The 16391-nt window shown below is 39.9% G+C and overlaps 1 protein-coding gene across 16 annotated transcripts in view; it reads right to left on the bottom strand.

The window, feature by feature from the left end:
* The window catches only part of ARHGAP24 (Rho GTPase activating protein 24), a 552828-nt gene that overhangs the window by 46144 nt on the left and 490293 nt on the right, over positions 1–16391 (bottom strand). For all 16 annotated transcript variants that reach the window (XM_006079368.4, XM_044945686.1, XM_044945692.1 and 13 more), the window contains one exon: positions 1118–1325. In XM_006079368.4, the coding sequence (XP_006079430.2) occupies positions 1118–1325 (208 nt within the window). The remainder of the gene's footprint in view (positions 1–1117; positions 1326–16391) is intronic.

Raw genomic sequence — 16391 nt, forward strand, 5'->3', positions numbered from 1 at the left:
TTTCTAGGATTGGGCTTTCCTTAAGGGGTCTTGAAATATATTACCAAATTTCTTTAGAAAGATTACAATGATCTCTAATCATGAGGGTGCCTACCTCAACACACCTTGCCAGCACTGAGTAGTATTATTGTTCAGGATTTTGTTAATGTGACCAGTAAAAGGATCTCAAATGAGTTAACATGATTTTTAAATTATTATTATTAGCACAAACCCATACTCTCAATGATGCTTCCCTTACCTTGTATCAAGTATTCAAGAGTCTTCTTGTCTATTTGTTCTATAGACCTGTGTCTATCCATGTGATAATTCTATACTTTCAAAGAGAAAGTACACTACATGATTACCTCTAATAGTGAGAAAAGTCACAATATAAATGTTCAACATTACTGAAGTAGTTATATGTGACATAGCTACAGAGTGAAACGATTATTAAAAATTATGCTTATAGAGTTTGCCAATGATCAGATGTTAAATTAGAATATGTTGGCATAAAGGCATTTTTCAACTATTGATATGGAAAAAAAAAACTTGTTTCTGTTGAATTAAAAAAAATGAAGAGGTAATTAACAAAATATTTTCAGTGTTTAACTCAGTTAGTGGAGTTATGGGTGCTTTATGCATTCTTTGCTGTAACTTTGTTTTCTAAATTGCACCAAGCTATATACTTTCCCTTGCTTCCTTGCAAATCTATTCTAGATTAGGGTGTGGCTATATATTTAAGACACAATGCTTGTAATTACATTGTCAATATCCCAAGCTGTTGATCAACACTTTAAATATTCTTCATCTGAAAGAATTCAAAGAAACATCAAACAAGAGAAGACTGCTATTTTAAAAATTCACTTTTCCAATGCGAAAGTTTAATCTTTGATTTGAGACCAAAGGAAAAGAATAAATAATAATGTTTTAAAGGGGGAAAAGCATAGCAGAGAAAGACACCTAATACCACATTTTTGATTCTGTAACTTAATAAACACAACCCATCTTTGCGAGGCCATATAATTCATCTTCTAAACTGTGACAGTATCAATTCAAGTTACGCCATTTCAGCTCACAGCAACCTTTTAGTTTAGTTAGTGTCTCAGTGAAGGATGATTAGTAAAATCTTGAAATCTACCTGTCAAATGACGGCTTCTCTCCACAGTCAAAAGCATCCTGCAGTTCCTTGACCAGGTTAGCCTGGCCTGGCAGTCGGAAGAGACCCTCTTCCTTCAGCCCCCTTTGTCGGATGAAGTCCACACACTGCTCCACCAACATTGGAGCCAGGCGGTTCCCATATCTCTTCTCATAGCGAACAGTATCTTCCAGTTTCTGTCCGAAAATGCCTGGAGAAATAAAGGATCACAATGAATTTGAGAGATTCATCTGTTCCTACTGCATAAGTTTAAGCAACCTCTGGGAGATAGTGAAGGACAGGGAGACCTGGCTCTCTGCAGTCTATAGGGTGGCAAAGAATTGGACACGACTTAGCGACTGAACAACAACTCCTACTACTCCTTTGTTCTAACTGCTGGACCACAAGAAAATTCTCCTCTCTTCACTTTTGTTTTCTTTTTCTTTTTTAAATAAAATGGCACCTTTTGTTTTCAATCAAGTGATGATGCCATGATTATAATCAACGTGATAAACCATGAAAAGAGACACAGAATTTTCACCCATATAAAATATTTCAGACAGTGTCTGCTCTTTAAAATCTTAAACTATTAATTTACTGGAAAGAAAAAAATTGAATTATGAAGCTCTATGTTCCAAAAGTGAGGAGACAGGGTCATGGTGGTTTTTCCTAACAAGAATGAGTATCTGATTACATATTGTCTAGAATTAGCAGCACATGGGGGTAATAAAAATCAAAACCATTTTGACCAGTTTTATTCATTATTTTTAAATACTTACAAATGATGCATTTCTTTGTGCATGCATTTGGGGCTGAATATCCCCACTCTTAATCCTTGGTACCCCACTGATTAAGAAACAATGCCTCTAAAATATACTAATATGACTTGGAACTTGGAAAAATAACCAACCAATGAGAACAGAGGAAGAAAAGAAGCCAAAGCAAATATGATTCCAATGTTCCCAGATGGGATGAATATTACTGAAAGGTTTTAATGGCCTAATGAGTTTCATAAAAGGGGAAGAAAAATTTGTGGTGCATGTTGAAACTATGTAAGACTCTGGAATGTTTGGGGAATTATTTAAAAACTATTAAATTCAGGATTTAACAATAAGAACATATGCTTTACTTCTCTATCGGTAAAATAATTTATGTATGGATTCAGTAAAGTAAAACCATCACATTCCATGCAATAAACACTTGCTACCAAAGAGAATATTCCTAGCCTAGGCAGAAAGAAAAACACAACAAATGAAACTATTCTCCAGCTGGTATCAAGTCTAGCACTAACGTATTCCTTTTAGGAAAAAGGGTTGAATGATCTGATGTTAATATTTAAGTGCATATAAAACAACTGGAAATTAGCTGAGTTTGTAGACTTTACAACAAGTAGTTTCTCAATAATGGTATGTTAAAACTGGAATCACTGACCTCTGGATTTTCTGTTACTTGAGGCAGTGTCTGATACTTTATGAAGTGGTGATAATGATTTGAAACTCTTTTAGTTATTTTAATAACAAAGCTTAAAAGTGATTATGAATGAAGAACACTGACTCTTTCTCTATGGAGCACTTTTGTGCTTTCTTGCTTGGAATGTTTGGATTCTATCCTGCCAAAATTAAGGAGATAGCCTTTCAGAGGCACTTATAAATTAAATAAAAAAATAATGTCAACATTAGGGAATAAATCCTATCTATCTGATTTTTCACTTCTTTTTCTTTTGGATTGACACGTTATTAATACATAAGGTATCTCCCTAAATCCAGCAGAAAAATCTATTAAAGATGTTCCAGTTCAACCCCAATGTGTGCTACAAATTAGAACCAAACTGCCAAGATTTAGTTTTACACAGTAATGAAAAACAGGCAAGCATGCTTTTCTGATCAGTGTCCTTTATGCCCCCAAAACTCAGGGAGGTGATAAAGGATACAGTAAGTTTTGCTTTAGATGGGTATTCTGGTTTTCTTTTTTCCCCCCTGTTACACATAGGCTTGCCTGTATGATAAGAATTTTCTTAAGTATAGCAACAAACTAAAAGCCAAGAGCCCCCAACATTCGTTCATGCATTAAGTACCTAACATGCACTAAGTTGTTGACATGTATTCTCTTATTTCCATAATAAATATACATGGTAGCTATATTATACCTGATGAAACTGAGAAAGATTAAATACATAAGGTTAGTTACACAGCTGGAGAAGGCAATGGCACCCACTCCAGTACTCTTTCCTGGAAAATCCCATGGATGAAGGAGCCTGGTAGGCTGCAGTCCATGGGGTCATGAAGACTTGGACACGACTGAGCAACTTCACTTTCACTTTTCACTTTCATGCATTGGAGAAGGAAATGGCAACCCACTCCAGTGTTCTTGCCTGGAGAATCCCAGGGACGCGGAGCCTGGTGGGCTGCCATCTATGGGGTCGCATAGAGTCGGACACGACTGAAGCAACTTAGCAGCAGCAGCAGCAGTTACACAGCACCAAGTCGCAGAATGGAAATCCTTATCTAGACTTAACCTTACAAATCTTTGCTTGTCTCTGAATACTTGTCCTCTTCCACTTTATTTAACTCAATCATCATGTGTTCTCATTTTCTAGTAATTTAAAATATTAATAAATTCTAAAAGTGAAGAAAACAGCATATCTTTTCTGTGCTCTGAAAAATGGTAATAGCTGGGCTGTATATATGTATGCCAGGCATGGGTACAAGCAGTTTATCTGCACTTCTGTTACTTAAAACTCACAGCATTCTATGAGGTAGGCACCACCATTTTACTAAGGAGGAGACTAAAGCACAGAACAATTAAGTAACTTGCTGAATGTCGCAAGGTAAAAGGTGGAACCAGGATTTGATCAAGGCTGTTGAATTTCAGAGCAACTGTGTGTGCATTACAAAATATTGCATAGTGGGCATAATGGCTAAAAATTGAGTTACAGAGGAAGAGCCGACTCATCAGGAAAAGACCCTGATGCTTGAAAAGATTGAGGGCGGGAGGAGAAGGAGGGCAGAGGATGAGATGGTTGTATGGCATCACCGAATCAATGGATATGAATTTGAACAAACTTTGGGAGATTGTGAAGAACAGGGAAGCTTGGAGTGTTGTAGTCCATGGGGTCACAAAGAGCTGGACACGACTTAGTGACTGATCAACAGTAGAGGAGGTAACCTGCCTCTTACTAGTTTTCTGGCCTCAATTCCCGTCATCATATTAAGGGTGGGGGAGGAGATTTCTGTTGAGAAAATGAAAATTGGGGGGAAAGGTGGAAGAAAGGAGAAGGAAAAATTCAGCATCCTGGCCAACAAAATGATTTCCTTAATATAAAGAGCTAGGCAATGGCACCCCACTCCAGTACTCTTGCCTGGAAAATCCCACGGACGGAGGAGTCTGGTAGGCTCCAGACCATGGGGTCACTAAGAGTTGGGCACGACTGAGCGACTTCACTTTCACTTATCACTTTCATGCATTGGAGAAGGAAATGGCAACCCACTCCAGTATTCTTGCCTGGAGAATCCCAGGGACAGAGGAGCCTAGTGGGCTGCCGCCTATGGGGTCGCACAGAGTCGGACACAACTGAAATGACTTAGCAGCAGTAGTAGCATGCCTATTTAGCAACAGAATATGTGAGAGAGTTTTAGAATGTAGACAATATGTACACGTGCTTAGAATTCCTGTGGGGAAAACAGTAATTTTCTGCTGTTTATCCAGTCTTGCAAAGCATTAGGTAATGATTAGTTGTATATCCCCCAGTCTGTAGCATTGGAAATAGAATGTTTCAAAGGTCTCTGACTTACAAAGGTAGATGGTGAAACAACTTCTGTATAAGAATTTTTTGTTTTTGGTGTGGAAGTCAGGGAGAAATTGTGTGCTTAGTCACTCACTCATGTATGACTCTTTGCAAGCCATGGACTGTAGTCTGCCAGGCCATTTGTCCATGGAGATTCTCCAGGCCAGAATACTGGAGTAGGTTGCCATGCCCTTCTCCAGGGGATCTTCCCAACCCAGGGATGGAACTCAAGTCTCCCTCGTTGCAGGTGGATTCTTTACCATCTGAACCATCAAGGAAGCACAGGGGAAAACTGGAGTTGCAGAAACAGAGAATGGAGCTAAGGGCACAGATAGAGGGGGAAAGGGAAGGAGCAATGAACTGATAGATTGGGACTGACATATATACACGACCATGTCTAAAATAGATGGCTAGTGGGAACCTGCTGTATAGCAAAGGGAGCTCAGCTCTGTACTCTGTGGAGACTTAGAGAGGTGAGACTGGGGGTGGGGTGGGAGGGAAGCTCAAGAGGGAGGGGATACATGTATACATATGGCTGATTCACTTCATTGTACAGCAGAAATTAACACAGCATGGTAAAGCAATTATACTCCAATAAAAGAAGCTGCTTTAGCTAGAACTTCAACATTTAAACTTCAAATTTTAAAATTAACAACAACAAAAAAAGCACAAAGGTCGTGAGCTATCCCCAGCTAGCAGCATGAAGAAGAGGATGCACCGATTAGTAGATTATTAACGAGAATATTCCCTGTGGTGTGAGTCTTGCAAGCAGTTCCAGCTATGCCCAGGTAAATTCTCAGAGAGGTTTCACATTCCCTAACAAAAGCATCCTTGGAATTTCTGGGTGACAACAGTATGTTACGCATATTTCCCCCTGGAAATTCACTGATGGTGCCATAAAGCATCATTCAGGACGTGACTTTCCACTAGACTGAGAAAGTAAATTACACAGGTGATTTTATTATATCTTTGGGAGGCTGTTTCAGCTGGAGGGAGACACAGAGAGGAAAAAAATATATATAGAAAATCTAAATAGCTTCAGGATTTGTGAGGTTCTTTCTTTACATGTAAATTATATACTCCATAGCTAGAGGCAGCCTGTGGGATCACTGAGTGTGATCAGAAAAATATATTCAAATTCTACTCATCACATAAATAAATAAAACACAAAGCCAAACATCTTTGGACTCTTCATGCTTTGTAATTATTCAGTTTGTTCCTTGATTCCAAGCTAGGTATAACACTGGCTCCATTTAATCACTTCATATCTTCTTGCTGATCTGTTACAATATAGCCTCTGACACCGTCATTTCACTAAAAGAGCTTTCAGAATAATTACCAATAACTACCTAGTTGCCAAATCATTGACAGATTTATTTTTTGCAGTACTTTATGGTTCACTCCCTTTATAAACCATCAATCTCACTCTTCTTACTGATACTTCTCACATCTTATGTAATTCTTGCCTTCCAGAACATTCTTTTTAGTCTCCTTCTTGACTATACAATCTACTACACCCTTCTTATAAGTTTGCTGGTCCTCTGGATTCTGTCCACAGCTTAGTTTTCACCTCACTTTACACAATTTCTTTGTTGGATTATACTCAGTCTCACGGTGTAACAATTATTCCCAGATTTGTATCTCAATCTGGGCCCCTCTTGCACTGGATTTCCAAGTGCCTATTAGACCCTTCAACATGGGTATCTCAAAACATTGTCAAACTCAAAATTTTTAAGACTTTCTGAATTATTTTTCTTCAAAACCTGTCATACTTCCTATAATCCTGATTTTGGTTCTCAGGATCCCTCCTGACATTTGAAGGGCCATTTGAGAATGGACCTAGATTGCACCTTCCTTCACAAACCTCATTTAATGACCACATCAGTCCCTTCCAAACTCATTGCCATTAGATCCTCAATACCTCTTAACTGACTTTTATAGAGCCAAGTTTCCAAGTCAGGCAAGTGTTGCCATAGTGATAGTCATAATATTTAAATCAGATCACGTCACTTTTTTTGTTTAATTTCTTCCAATGGTACCCACTGGCTAACCAAGCTCCTTTTCATGAAATGTGTGTGTGCTCAGTCATGTCCGACTCTTTGCAAACCCATGGGCTGTGGCTCAACAGGATCCTCTGTTAATGGCATTTTTCAGGCAAGAATACTGGAGCAGGTTGCCATTTCATCTTCCAGGGGATCTTCCCGACCCAGGGATGGAACTGCATCTCCTGCATTGGAAGGTGGATTCTTTACCACTGAACCACCTGGAAGCCCTTTCATGAAACATAGTCTCTGTAATCCAGTCTCTGCCGCTTCATTGACAATTCAATCAACAGGCGGTTAGGTAGCACCCTTTCCATGCCGGGTTCTGGGCCATATTCACCCTCATTACTGCTGCTCCCTCAAAAACAACCTACTCAGTAACTATATTGAACTATTTGCTGTTTCCTATGTGTGTTATGACTTATTATATCTTTGGGTGTCCTGGTAGAACATAAGTCATATTGTCAAGAGTCAGCCTAGGAAAACTTATCCTGAAAAATTCAACTCATATAATCTCCTGTGTTGCTGCTGCTAAGTCGCTTCAGTCGTGTCCGACTCTGTGCGACCCCATAGACGGAAGCCCACCAGGCTCCCCCGTCCCTGGGATTTTCCAGCCAAGAACACTGGAGTGGGTTGCCATTTCCTTCTCCAATGCCTGAAAATGAAAAGTGAAAGGGAAGTTGCTCAGTCGTGTCTGACTCTTAGTGACCCCATGGACTGCAGCCTACTAGGCTCCACCATCCATGGGATTTTCCAGGCAAGAGTACTGGAGTGGGGTGCCATTGCCTTCTCCGAATCTCCTGTGTTAAGTCCTTATAAACATTGCCTCATACCCATCCCAGTCACAAACTTGTTATGTTTCTTCTTTGATTTATTAATATATCATTTTCTAATTATTTATTTAGATCCTTATCCACACTGAACTAGTTCCCCACCAGTCAAAAAAGGATTGTTTAAAAAATAAAAAAAGATTATACTTTCACAATTATTATAAGACAACAATAGTCTACATTTATTATTATTAAAAATGATGCTGGATAACAATTTATACTACTATTTATTTTATAAACTGAAGGGAAGTTTGAGTAAATTTCTTAAGGTTCTTCAGACACAAGGACTGAACTGGGATTTGTGACAGATGTGAAGGACTCCAAGGCTCATACTTCGTTCTATCATCGTGTCCTGGTATGAATGTTATTGTCCCTCCCAAATTTCTATGTTGAAAATCTAATTCCTATGGGAATGATTTTTGGAGGCAGGGCTTTTGAGAGGTGATTAGATCATAAGTATCCCTTCCCCTTGGTGACTCAGATGCTAAAGAATCTGCCTGCAATGCAGGAGACCCAGGTTCGATCCCTGGATCTGGAAGATCCCTTGGAGAAAGGAATGACGACCCACTCCAGTATTCTTGCCTGGAGAATACCATGGACAGAGGAGCCTAGTGAACTACAGTCCATGGGGTCACAAAGAGTCAGACATGACTGAGTGACTAACCCTTTCACCTTTCACCCTAGGTCATGAGTGCAAAGTTCTCATGAGTGGGATCAGCATTGGGTTGGCCAAAAAGTTAGTTTGAGTTTTGTCATAAGATGTTATGAAGGACTTGAATGAACTTCTTGGCCAACCCAAATACCTTTATAAAAAGGACCCCAGAGAGCTGGCTCTTTTTCTTTCTACTCCTTGAGAATGTAACAAGTGGACAGTCTCAATCCAGAAGAGGGAGCTCATTGGAACCCATTCATGCTGGCTTTATCTCAGTCTTTGAACCTTCAGAACCATGAGAAATAAATTTCTATTGTTTAGAAGTCAAACAGGATGTGGCATTTTGTTATAGCAGCTTGAATGGACTTAGGCACACTGCCTTATTCTCTGGAACTCAATACCAAAGTGGGTAAGGATTGAGTGTTCCATAAACATCTGTGGAATTAATATAGGCATTAAAACAAAATACTTCACCCCCTCAATTAAAGGAAATAAATGAATAACTCCAAGGTAAAATGAAACTTATCAAGACTTCACAGGTTGTGGTACTGATTTCTACAAAAACTTGAAAACAAAAAAGTCTTTGTTGATGAAAAAGGTACAAGTTAGCCAATTTCTTGGTCATTACATACATTTTCTACCATCAACTATTTTTCAGAGTTCCCTGACCCTCCCATTCCATAGATTACTGCCAAGTCATATAGAGAATTTGCTTTTACTTATATTTCTATTTACTGCAACCCTGCTAGAAGAGTAAGTCTTGGTGTGACCAGGATTGTAATAATTTTCAATTAAAAATGAACATATGCCCATGGTAAATGGACAAATCAAAATAAAAGACATAGTATAGAACTAAGAAGCAAAGTCAGCCAAGGCTTACTTTGGTCTCTCACCAGCAGTTTCTAAGTAGCCAACAAACCTTACATGAACAGAAACCTTTGAATTCAAGAAGCTCAGAATCTATATAACAACCAAAGAATTTGGTAAAAGCTTGTCTCTCCTTGTCAGAATGGGGACCAAGGGAGAAAAATAAAGTCTTGAAATAATTAAGAAAGTGTAATAATGTGCAAATAGTGACCTGGTAGCATTGGTCCTAGACCAGCAGAATAATTAGCAGAGTAATTAAACTCATCATTTACATCCAGGTACCAAGCCACAGAATTTACACGTATTTTCTTATTTGACACTCACAGACATTCTACAAGGGCATCTCCCTTCTATAAACAGCCTCAGAGATGCAAGGTTACCTAAAGTCATACATACAGAAAGCAGTAGATCTGGGATAGGAACACGGGTGTATATGATTCTAAAAGTCTTTCTTTTCTACTGGATTATATTAACTCAATTCAGACATACAGTTTTTTCCCCACAGGAACACTGACTACTCTCTTAGGATCATGTAGTAGAAAATGTCTTTCCATAACTTCCAAAGATCAAATCTGATTTCACGTTGTTCATATGAATCACTGCCTTTCCAGATGAACCCATAGTGAGTCTTCTTATTCATAAGCTCCTCAGAATTCATACATAATTTGTTGTAGTGCTTTTTACATATTAAACAATTCCTTTTATTTATGCTTCCTTATCCTCAAGGAGGGTGTGAGCTTACAGATTCCAGGCAACCTGTTTTGTCTGCTTTCTCACCCCCAGAATCACTTGGTAGGTGACTCTGTAAAACTGTGATGTGTGAACTGATGAGCTATTAATACTCACAGCACCATTTAAAATTATATTGATTTAAATAGCAGCATTCTGTTGGACAAATCAATTTCCATAAATGTGATTATAATATCCAAAATATACAACTAACTTAAAAAATTATTGGTTGTATTCATTATTACTATAAAGATATTCTATTCTGTTATTGCCTATGAACTAGTAGGTTATAATACTGTACGTCACCAGTTTGTAATAAATCTTAAATCGTGGATTGAAAAGACCTATTGCTGTTTTTAACTTTCAGAAGAAATAAACAAATACATATATAATATATATGTCAACACACACATGCACATATATATATGTATACACACACATATATGTATCTTATCACAAATGTGTTTAAAAGCACTTGAAGATAGATATGAAGATAAAGTGGCCTGATGGCAGCATGCAAGACATATAAGGGAGGGCTTCCCTGGTGGTACAGTATGTACCACCAATGCCGGAGATATGAGTTGGATCCCTGGTCCGGGAAGATTGCACATGCTACTGAGCAATAAAGCCCATGTGCCACAACTATTTAGCCTGTGTTCTAGAGCCCAGAAGCTGCTACTACTAAGCCCACGTGCTGCAACTACTGAAGCCTGAGCCCTAAAGCCTGTGCTCTGAAACAAGAGAAGCCACCACAGTGAGAAGTCCATGCACCACAACTAGAGAGCAGCCTCCATTCCCTACAACTGGAGAAAAAGCCACGCAGCAACAAAGATTCAGTGCAATCAAAAATAAATAAATAAATTTAAAACAGTAAATATAAGGACTACAGAGTAAAGAATACAAGAGGTGAACAGAGACAGCCTAATGAAGAAGTGAGAGCCAACAATGACTTGAATAAAATGTGGACAGACTGCAGAGGAGGGATAATGAACAGAAACAAAGCAGTGGGGTAGGAGATAGGTTCAGGGAGGAAAGTGGGGCCAGTCTAGGGAAGTGGGAACAGTTGTAATTGCTTAGAAGGCCTTGATAATGACATGAAATAGTCAGGAGATCCTCCTGGGAGCAACAGGAACTCATAAAACATTTCTGAGCTGTGGAACACTGCTTAATAGTACTGTTTCATGAATATCAGTTGGATGACCCTTAGCAAATTAACTGTATGAAACATGCGAACAATATTGAGGGTAAAAAGAGGTGAGGATGGATGCTGTCTTGAAGAGCCACTTTTAAGGTTAAAATCAGTTTTGTGCTTCTAAGATGTTTGTTCCTTGGAAGAAAAGCTAAGACAAACCTAGACAGCATATTAAAAAGCAGAGACATCACTTTGCTAACAAAGGTCCATATAGTCAAAGCTATGATATTTCCAGTAGTCAGTCAGGTATGGTATGGATGTGAGAGTTGGGCCATCAAGAAGACTGAGAACTGAAGAATTGATACTTTCAAACTGTGGTGCTAGAGAAGATGCTTGAGAGTTCCTTGGACTGCAAGACCAAACCAGTCAATCCTAAAAGAAATAATACTGAATATTCATTAGAAGGACTGGCGCTGAAGTTGAAGTTCCAACACTTTGGCCACCTGATGTGAAGAGCCGACTCACTGGAAAAGGCCCTGATGCTGCGAAAAATTGAGGGCAAGAGGAGAAGGGGACATCAGAGGATGAGATGGTTGGATAGCATCACTAACACAAGGGACATGAATTTGAGCAAACTCTGGGAGATGGTGAAGGACAGGGAAGCCTTGCATGCTGCAGTCCATGGGGCCGCAAAGAGTCAGACACGACTTAGCAACTGAACCACAACAACAATTTACAAGAGCCAATACATGGAAGCAAACTAGATGACCATTAATAGATAAAAGGGGATAAAGAAGATGTGGTGCACATATTTTAATACAATGAAATATTATTCAGCCATAAAAAGGAAGAATCAGAGTCAGTTCTATTAGAGTCTGTTATACTAGTGAAGTAAGTTGAAAAGAGAAAAACATCATATATTAATGCATATATATGGAATCTAGAAAAATGGTATTGATGAACATATTTGTAAGGCAGCGGTAGAGATGCAGACATAGAGAACAGACTTATGGACACAACGGGATACAGAGAGTGTGAAATGAACCGAGAGAGAAGCATTGAAACATACACCACGATATGTAAAACAGACAGCCAGTGGGAATTGGCTACCTGACCCAGGGAGCTCAGTCTGGTGCTCTGCGACATCCTAGCAGGGTGGGATGGGGTGGGAGATTGGAGGGAGGTTCAAGAGGAGGGGATATATAGAAATATATATGGCTGATTCATGTTGATGAATCAGAGGACAACACTAAAGCCAATACAACATTTTAAAGCAGTTATCCTGCAATGAAAAATAAATAAATTTTTAAAAAGTCAGTTGTGTGCTTGAAACAATAAAGGCACAAACAACTAAGGTGATGGAAACAGAAATGAAGCTGAAAGTATATAAGGAAGGAAAAAGCAATACGTTGCTCTTAAGTTGCTAAGTTGTGTCCAACTCTTTGTGGCCCCACAAACTGCAGCCCTCCAGGTGCCTCTGTCCATGGAATTTTCCAGGTAAGAATACTGGAGTGGGTTACCATTTCCTTCTCCAGGAGATCTTCCCAATCCAGGGATCTCTTTCGTCTCCTACATTGGCAGATGGATTCTTTACCACTAGTGCTACCTGGGAAGCCCACAGAAGCAATATCGTATGACCACCAAATGGTTATTGGAGATGGAAATGGCAACCCACTCCAGTGTTCTCCCCCGGGAAATTTCATTGACAGAGAAGCCTGGTGGGCTACAGTCCATGGGGTTGCAAAGAACTGGACATGATTTAGTTACTAAACAACAATAACTAAATGGCTATGGCATGTGTGGGGGGAACAACTGGGGAATTAATGATGACGTATCTCCAAGAAGAGAGCAACTCGAGAAAAAGACAAGATAAAGTTAGGGCATAAAATTGTACTTTAGTATGTCCTGTGATCACAACAATCGTAAACCAGCCAGCCCTTTCTGACTAGAAATTTCACTGACATCAGGATCCAAAATATTACGCACCCCCAAGTAATCAAAAGACGAGTTATGCTCTGTATATTCAATATTAGTCTTATGGAGGTAAAAAAAAAATAAAGTTTCAAATAGCAAAAAATACATTCTAACCTTTATCTCAGCAGAACATAAATCCAACAAAGCAGCACTCTCCCCAGCTTCCTGCCTGATAGATGGTTCACATTCCCTCGATTTTTAAAACCACTGGGAAAGTATGTTCTGAGACCCTTGTGTATGTGTGTGTGTGTGCGTGCACGTGTGCTCAGTCGCTCAGTTGTGTCCAATTCTATGTGACTCTATGGATTGTTTCCCATCAGGCTCCTCTGTCCATGAGGATTTTCCAGGCAAGAATACTGGAGTGGGTTGCCATATCCTCCTCCAGGGGATCTTCCTGACCCAGGAATGGAACCCATGTCTTCTGCATTGACAGGCAGATTCTTTACCACTGTACCACCTGGGGAGACCCCTGCTGCTGCTACTGCTAAGTCGCTTCAGTTGTGTCTGATTCTGTGCAACCCCACAGACGGCAGCCCAACAGACTCCTCCGTCTCTGGGATTCTCCAGGCAAGAGTACTGGAGTGGGTTGCCATTTCCTTCTCCAATGCATGAAAATGAAAAGTGAAAGTGAAGTCAATCAGTCGTGTCGAACTCTTAGCAACCCCATGGACTGCAGCCCACCAAGCTCCTCCGTCCATGGGATTTTCCAGACAAGAGTACTGGAGTGGGTTGCCATTGCCTTCTCCAGAAAAACAGCTGCTGCTGCTGCTAAGTCACCTCAGTTGTGTCCGACTCTGTGCGACCCCATAGAAAGCAGCCCACCAGGCTCTCCCATCCCTGGGATTCTCCAGGCAAGAACACTGGAGTGGTTTGCCATTGCCTTCTCCAGGGGAGACCCCTATTAGTACCTAAAGAAAGAAGCAGAGATGGAAAGAACAGTAAAGGACAGAAGAGGTCTGAAAGAGAAAGGATGGCTGAGCAGTGAGTTCCACTGGCTCAGTATGGAAGCTGCAATCCCCACAGACCTCTGGAAACTTCAGTCCAACTCCCCTCTGCATTCTGAAAGCCTATCCATTCTGTCAGCCTAGCCAGGACAACAGAGAGAATATGTTTTAAATATGGATCAGGAAAAGCAGACATGTCACCATTTTTCACTTCTGGATGCCTTCCCATGATTCCTGAAAGGATTTCAGGGGATACTTTCTAAGAGGCTTGAGAGAGGAACTCCAAAACCCCCATCTACTTCTAGAACTCCCGGAGCACCCAGGGGATGACACAAAGAACAAAATGACACTCTTTTCTTAAGGTAGCATGGCTTGGGAACCTGGGATTGAAAGAAAAGTTCATTATTTTCAGTGCAGGCCCTTGAATAAAGATCTAACTCTCTGCTGGACGCTGCTGCTGAAGGGACTGGCTAGTGCAGCACAGAAACAGTCTCACAGCCACAGCCTGGCACTTTTTCCTCCAAAGCCTCACTGCCTAACTGGCTGAGCAGTGACCTGGGAGAGGCTGGTATGCAGGGCTCAGCAGAAGGGGAGAAGGAACTTAAAAAACAGCTGAACGCTTCCGGTACGTCTCCTCTGACAGTGACCAGAATGCAGCTTTGTCAATTAAAAATCTGTTAATCCTTGACTCAAATGCTGAACATTCCTCAGATTACCAAGACTTCGCAGAGGCAAGGACAATCATTTAAAAATAGCCCACGGGAGATGATAAATGGACGCTATTCCCACTCTGTGGCTGCCCTTTGCCAGCCTGCCCATGTTTTTTTGTTTGTTTGTTTGTTTTTTGCAGCATTGCCTTCCCTTGCTGATATTTCAGGAGAGAGGGAAGGGGGCATAATGAATAGCAGGGCTAGCCAGGATTCTTGGAGAAGTGCTATAGCTCACGACAAGACAGAAAGTGCAAAACATAAAAAAACCACTTTGTGTTTCAAAGATAAAGTAATTGTTCCCCAGAACATTCCATGTGACAAATGAGCAGTGATAACCTGGAAATTAGACCTTCTCTCCTTGTTTGGATAAACCCAATTTAGTTGCCGATGGGTGGAGGGAGCAGAAGAGGGGATGTCCTTGAAGCAATCAATTCCTAGCTTTTTTCAGTTTCATTGTCAATTTCTCTATCAATGATGCAATCTTACAGTAACCACAAGATCTCTAGAGATCTGTAAAATATGAGATGTATCTCTCATTTAATTGTCTTTGTGGATGAGAGAGCAATATAAATTAACACCCAATTCCTTGCTTATAATATATGATAATGATTACAACCAGATATTAACTGCTCAAAGGAAAAGATTCAGAAGGAACGAGGCTGTTTTTTAAAGTTCCCACTATATCCTGCTTTAAATATGGCTTTTTTCTTCTATTTTTTGTTAATTACTAGATAGAGAATGTTAATCAATGGGCAAATCAAAGCAAAAAGGGGAGAAGGAACCACATTAGATGTTACTCAAATCAGCTCCTGATTAAGTTATTAACTTAGTATACACAACTTTAAAATTATAATAACCTAGTTCCAAGTTAAATAATTTGATTTAATTACTCCCATTTTTAAGTCAAAGGACATTTTAAAGTATTTTGATACATAAACATTTTCTAGAAATATTCTTTATATATATATTTTGTACCCTTTAACTCCCCCTACACAAGTCATTTCTGAAACAGTTTCTTTTACTGATTATAAACTCTTATTTTCCCACTCCTTGTTCCTGATCGTTCATATCTTTGCCCTCTCCCAATGCCACCTTCTGATATATTTGGAAAGTCAAGGTGACCCCTATTTCTAATCAGTGTTAATCAATATGATTGAAAGCCTTCTGAAAAAGAGTCACTACAGATAAAGTGATTACTAAAATTTTCTCATTAGGGAAGGTGAGGCAAGGGCAGGCAGACAGAATCAAAGTGATCTGATGGGAGCACAGGACAGAGACTTGACAGGGACTCATCTCAAGGGGGAACAACAAGGGTACTGGATGTGGGTCTGGGAACAGCCCAAGGCAGCCTTGGGCCCTCCCCCCAGCATGGTGGGGCCAGCTTGCTTGTTCTCCGGCTGTCAAGGTGATCCCATAGGACCACCTTTCTTTAAGCCCCGCCCACTTGGCCCATTCGCAGACAGTAACAAACAGATCGATAGGCGCCTCCAGAAATACGTGCAGACAAGCAAAACCACCTATAAACCACTCTAGTGCAGTTTTAAACTCTTGGTTTCCAAATTCCCATTTTGTCTGAGCATAAACTGACCTTAAAGCATCAGAAAATATCTGTA

This window comes from Bubalus bubalis, chromosome 7 (assembly GCF_019923935.1).
Source record: "Bubalus bubalis isolate 160015118507 breed Murrah chromosome 7, NDDB_SH_1, whole genome shotgun sequence".
Lineage (NCBI taxonomy): Eukaryota > Metazoa > Chordata > Mammalia > Artiodactyla > Bovidae > Bubalus > Bubalus bubalis.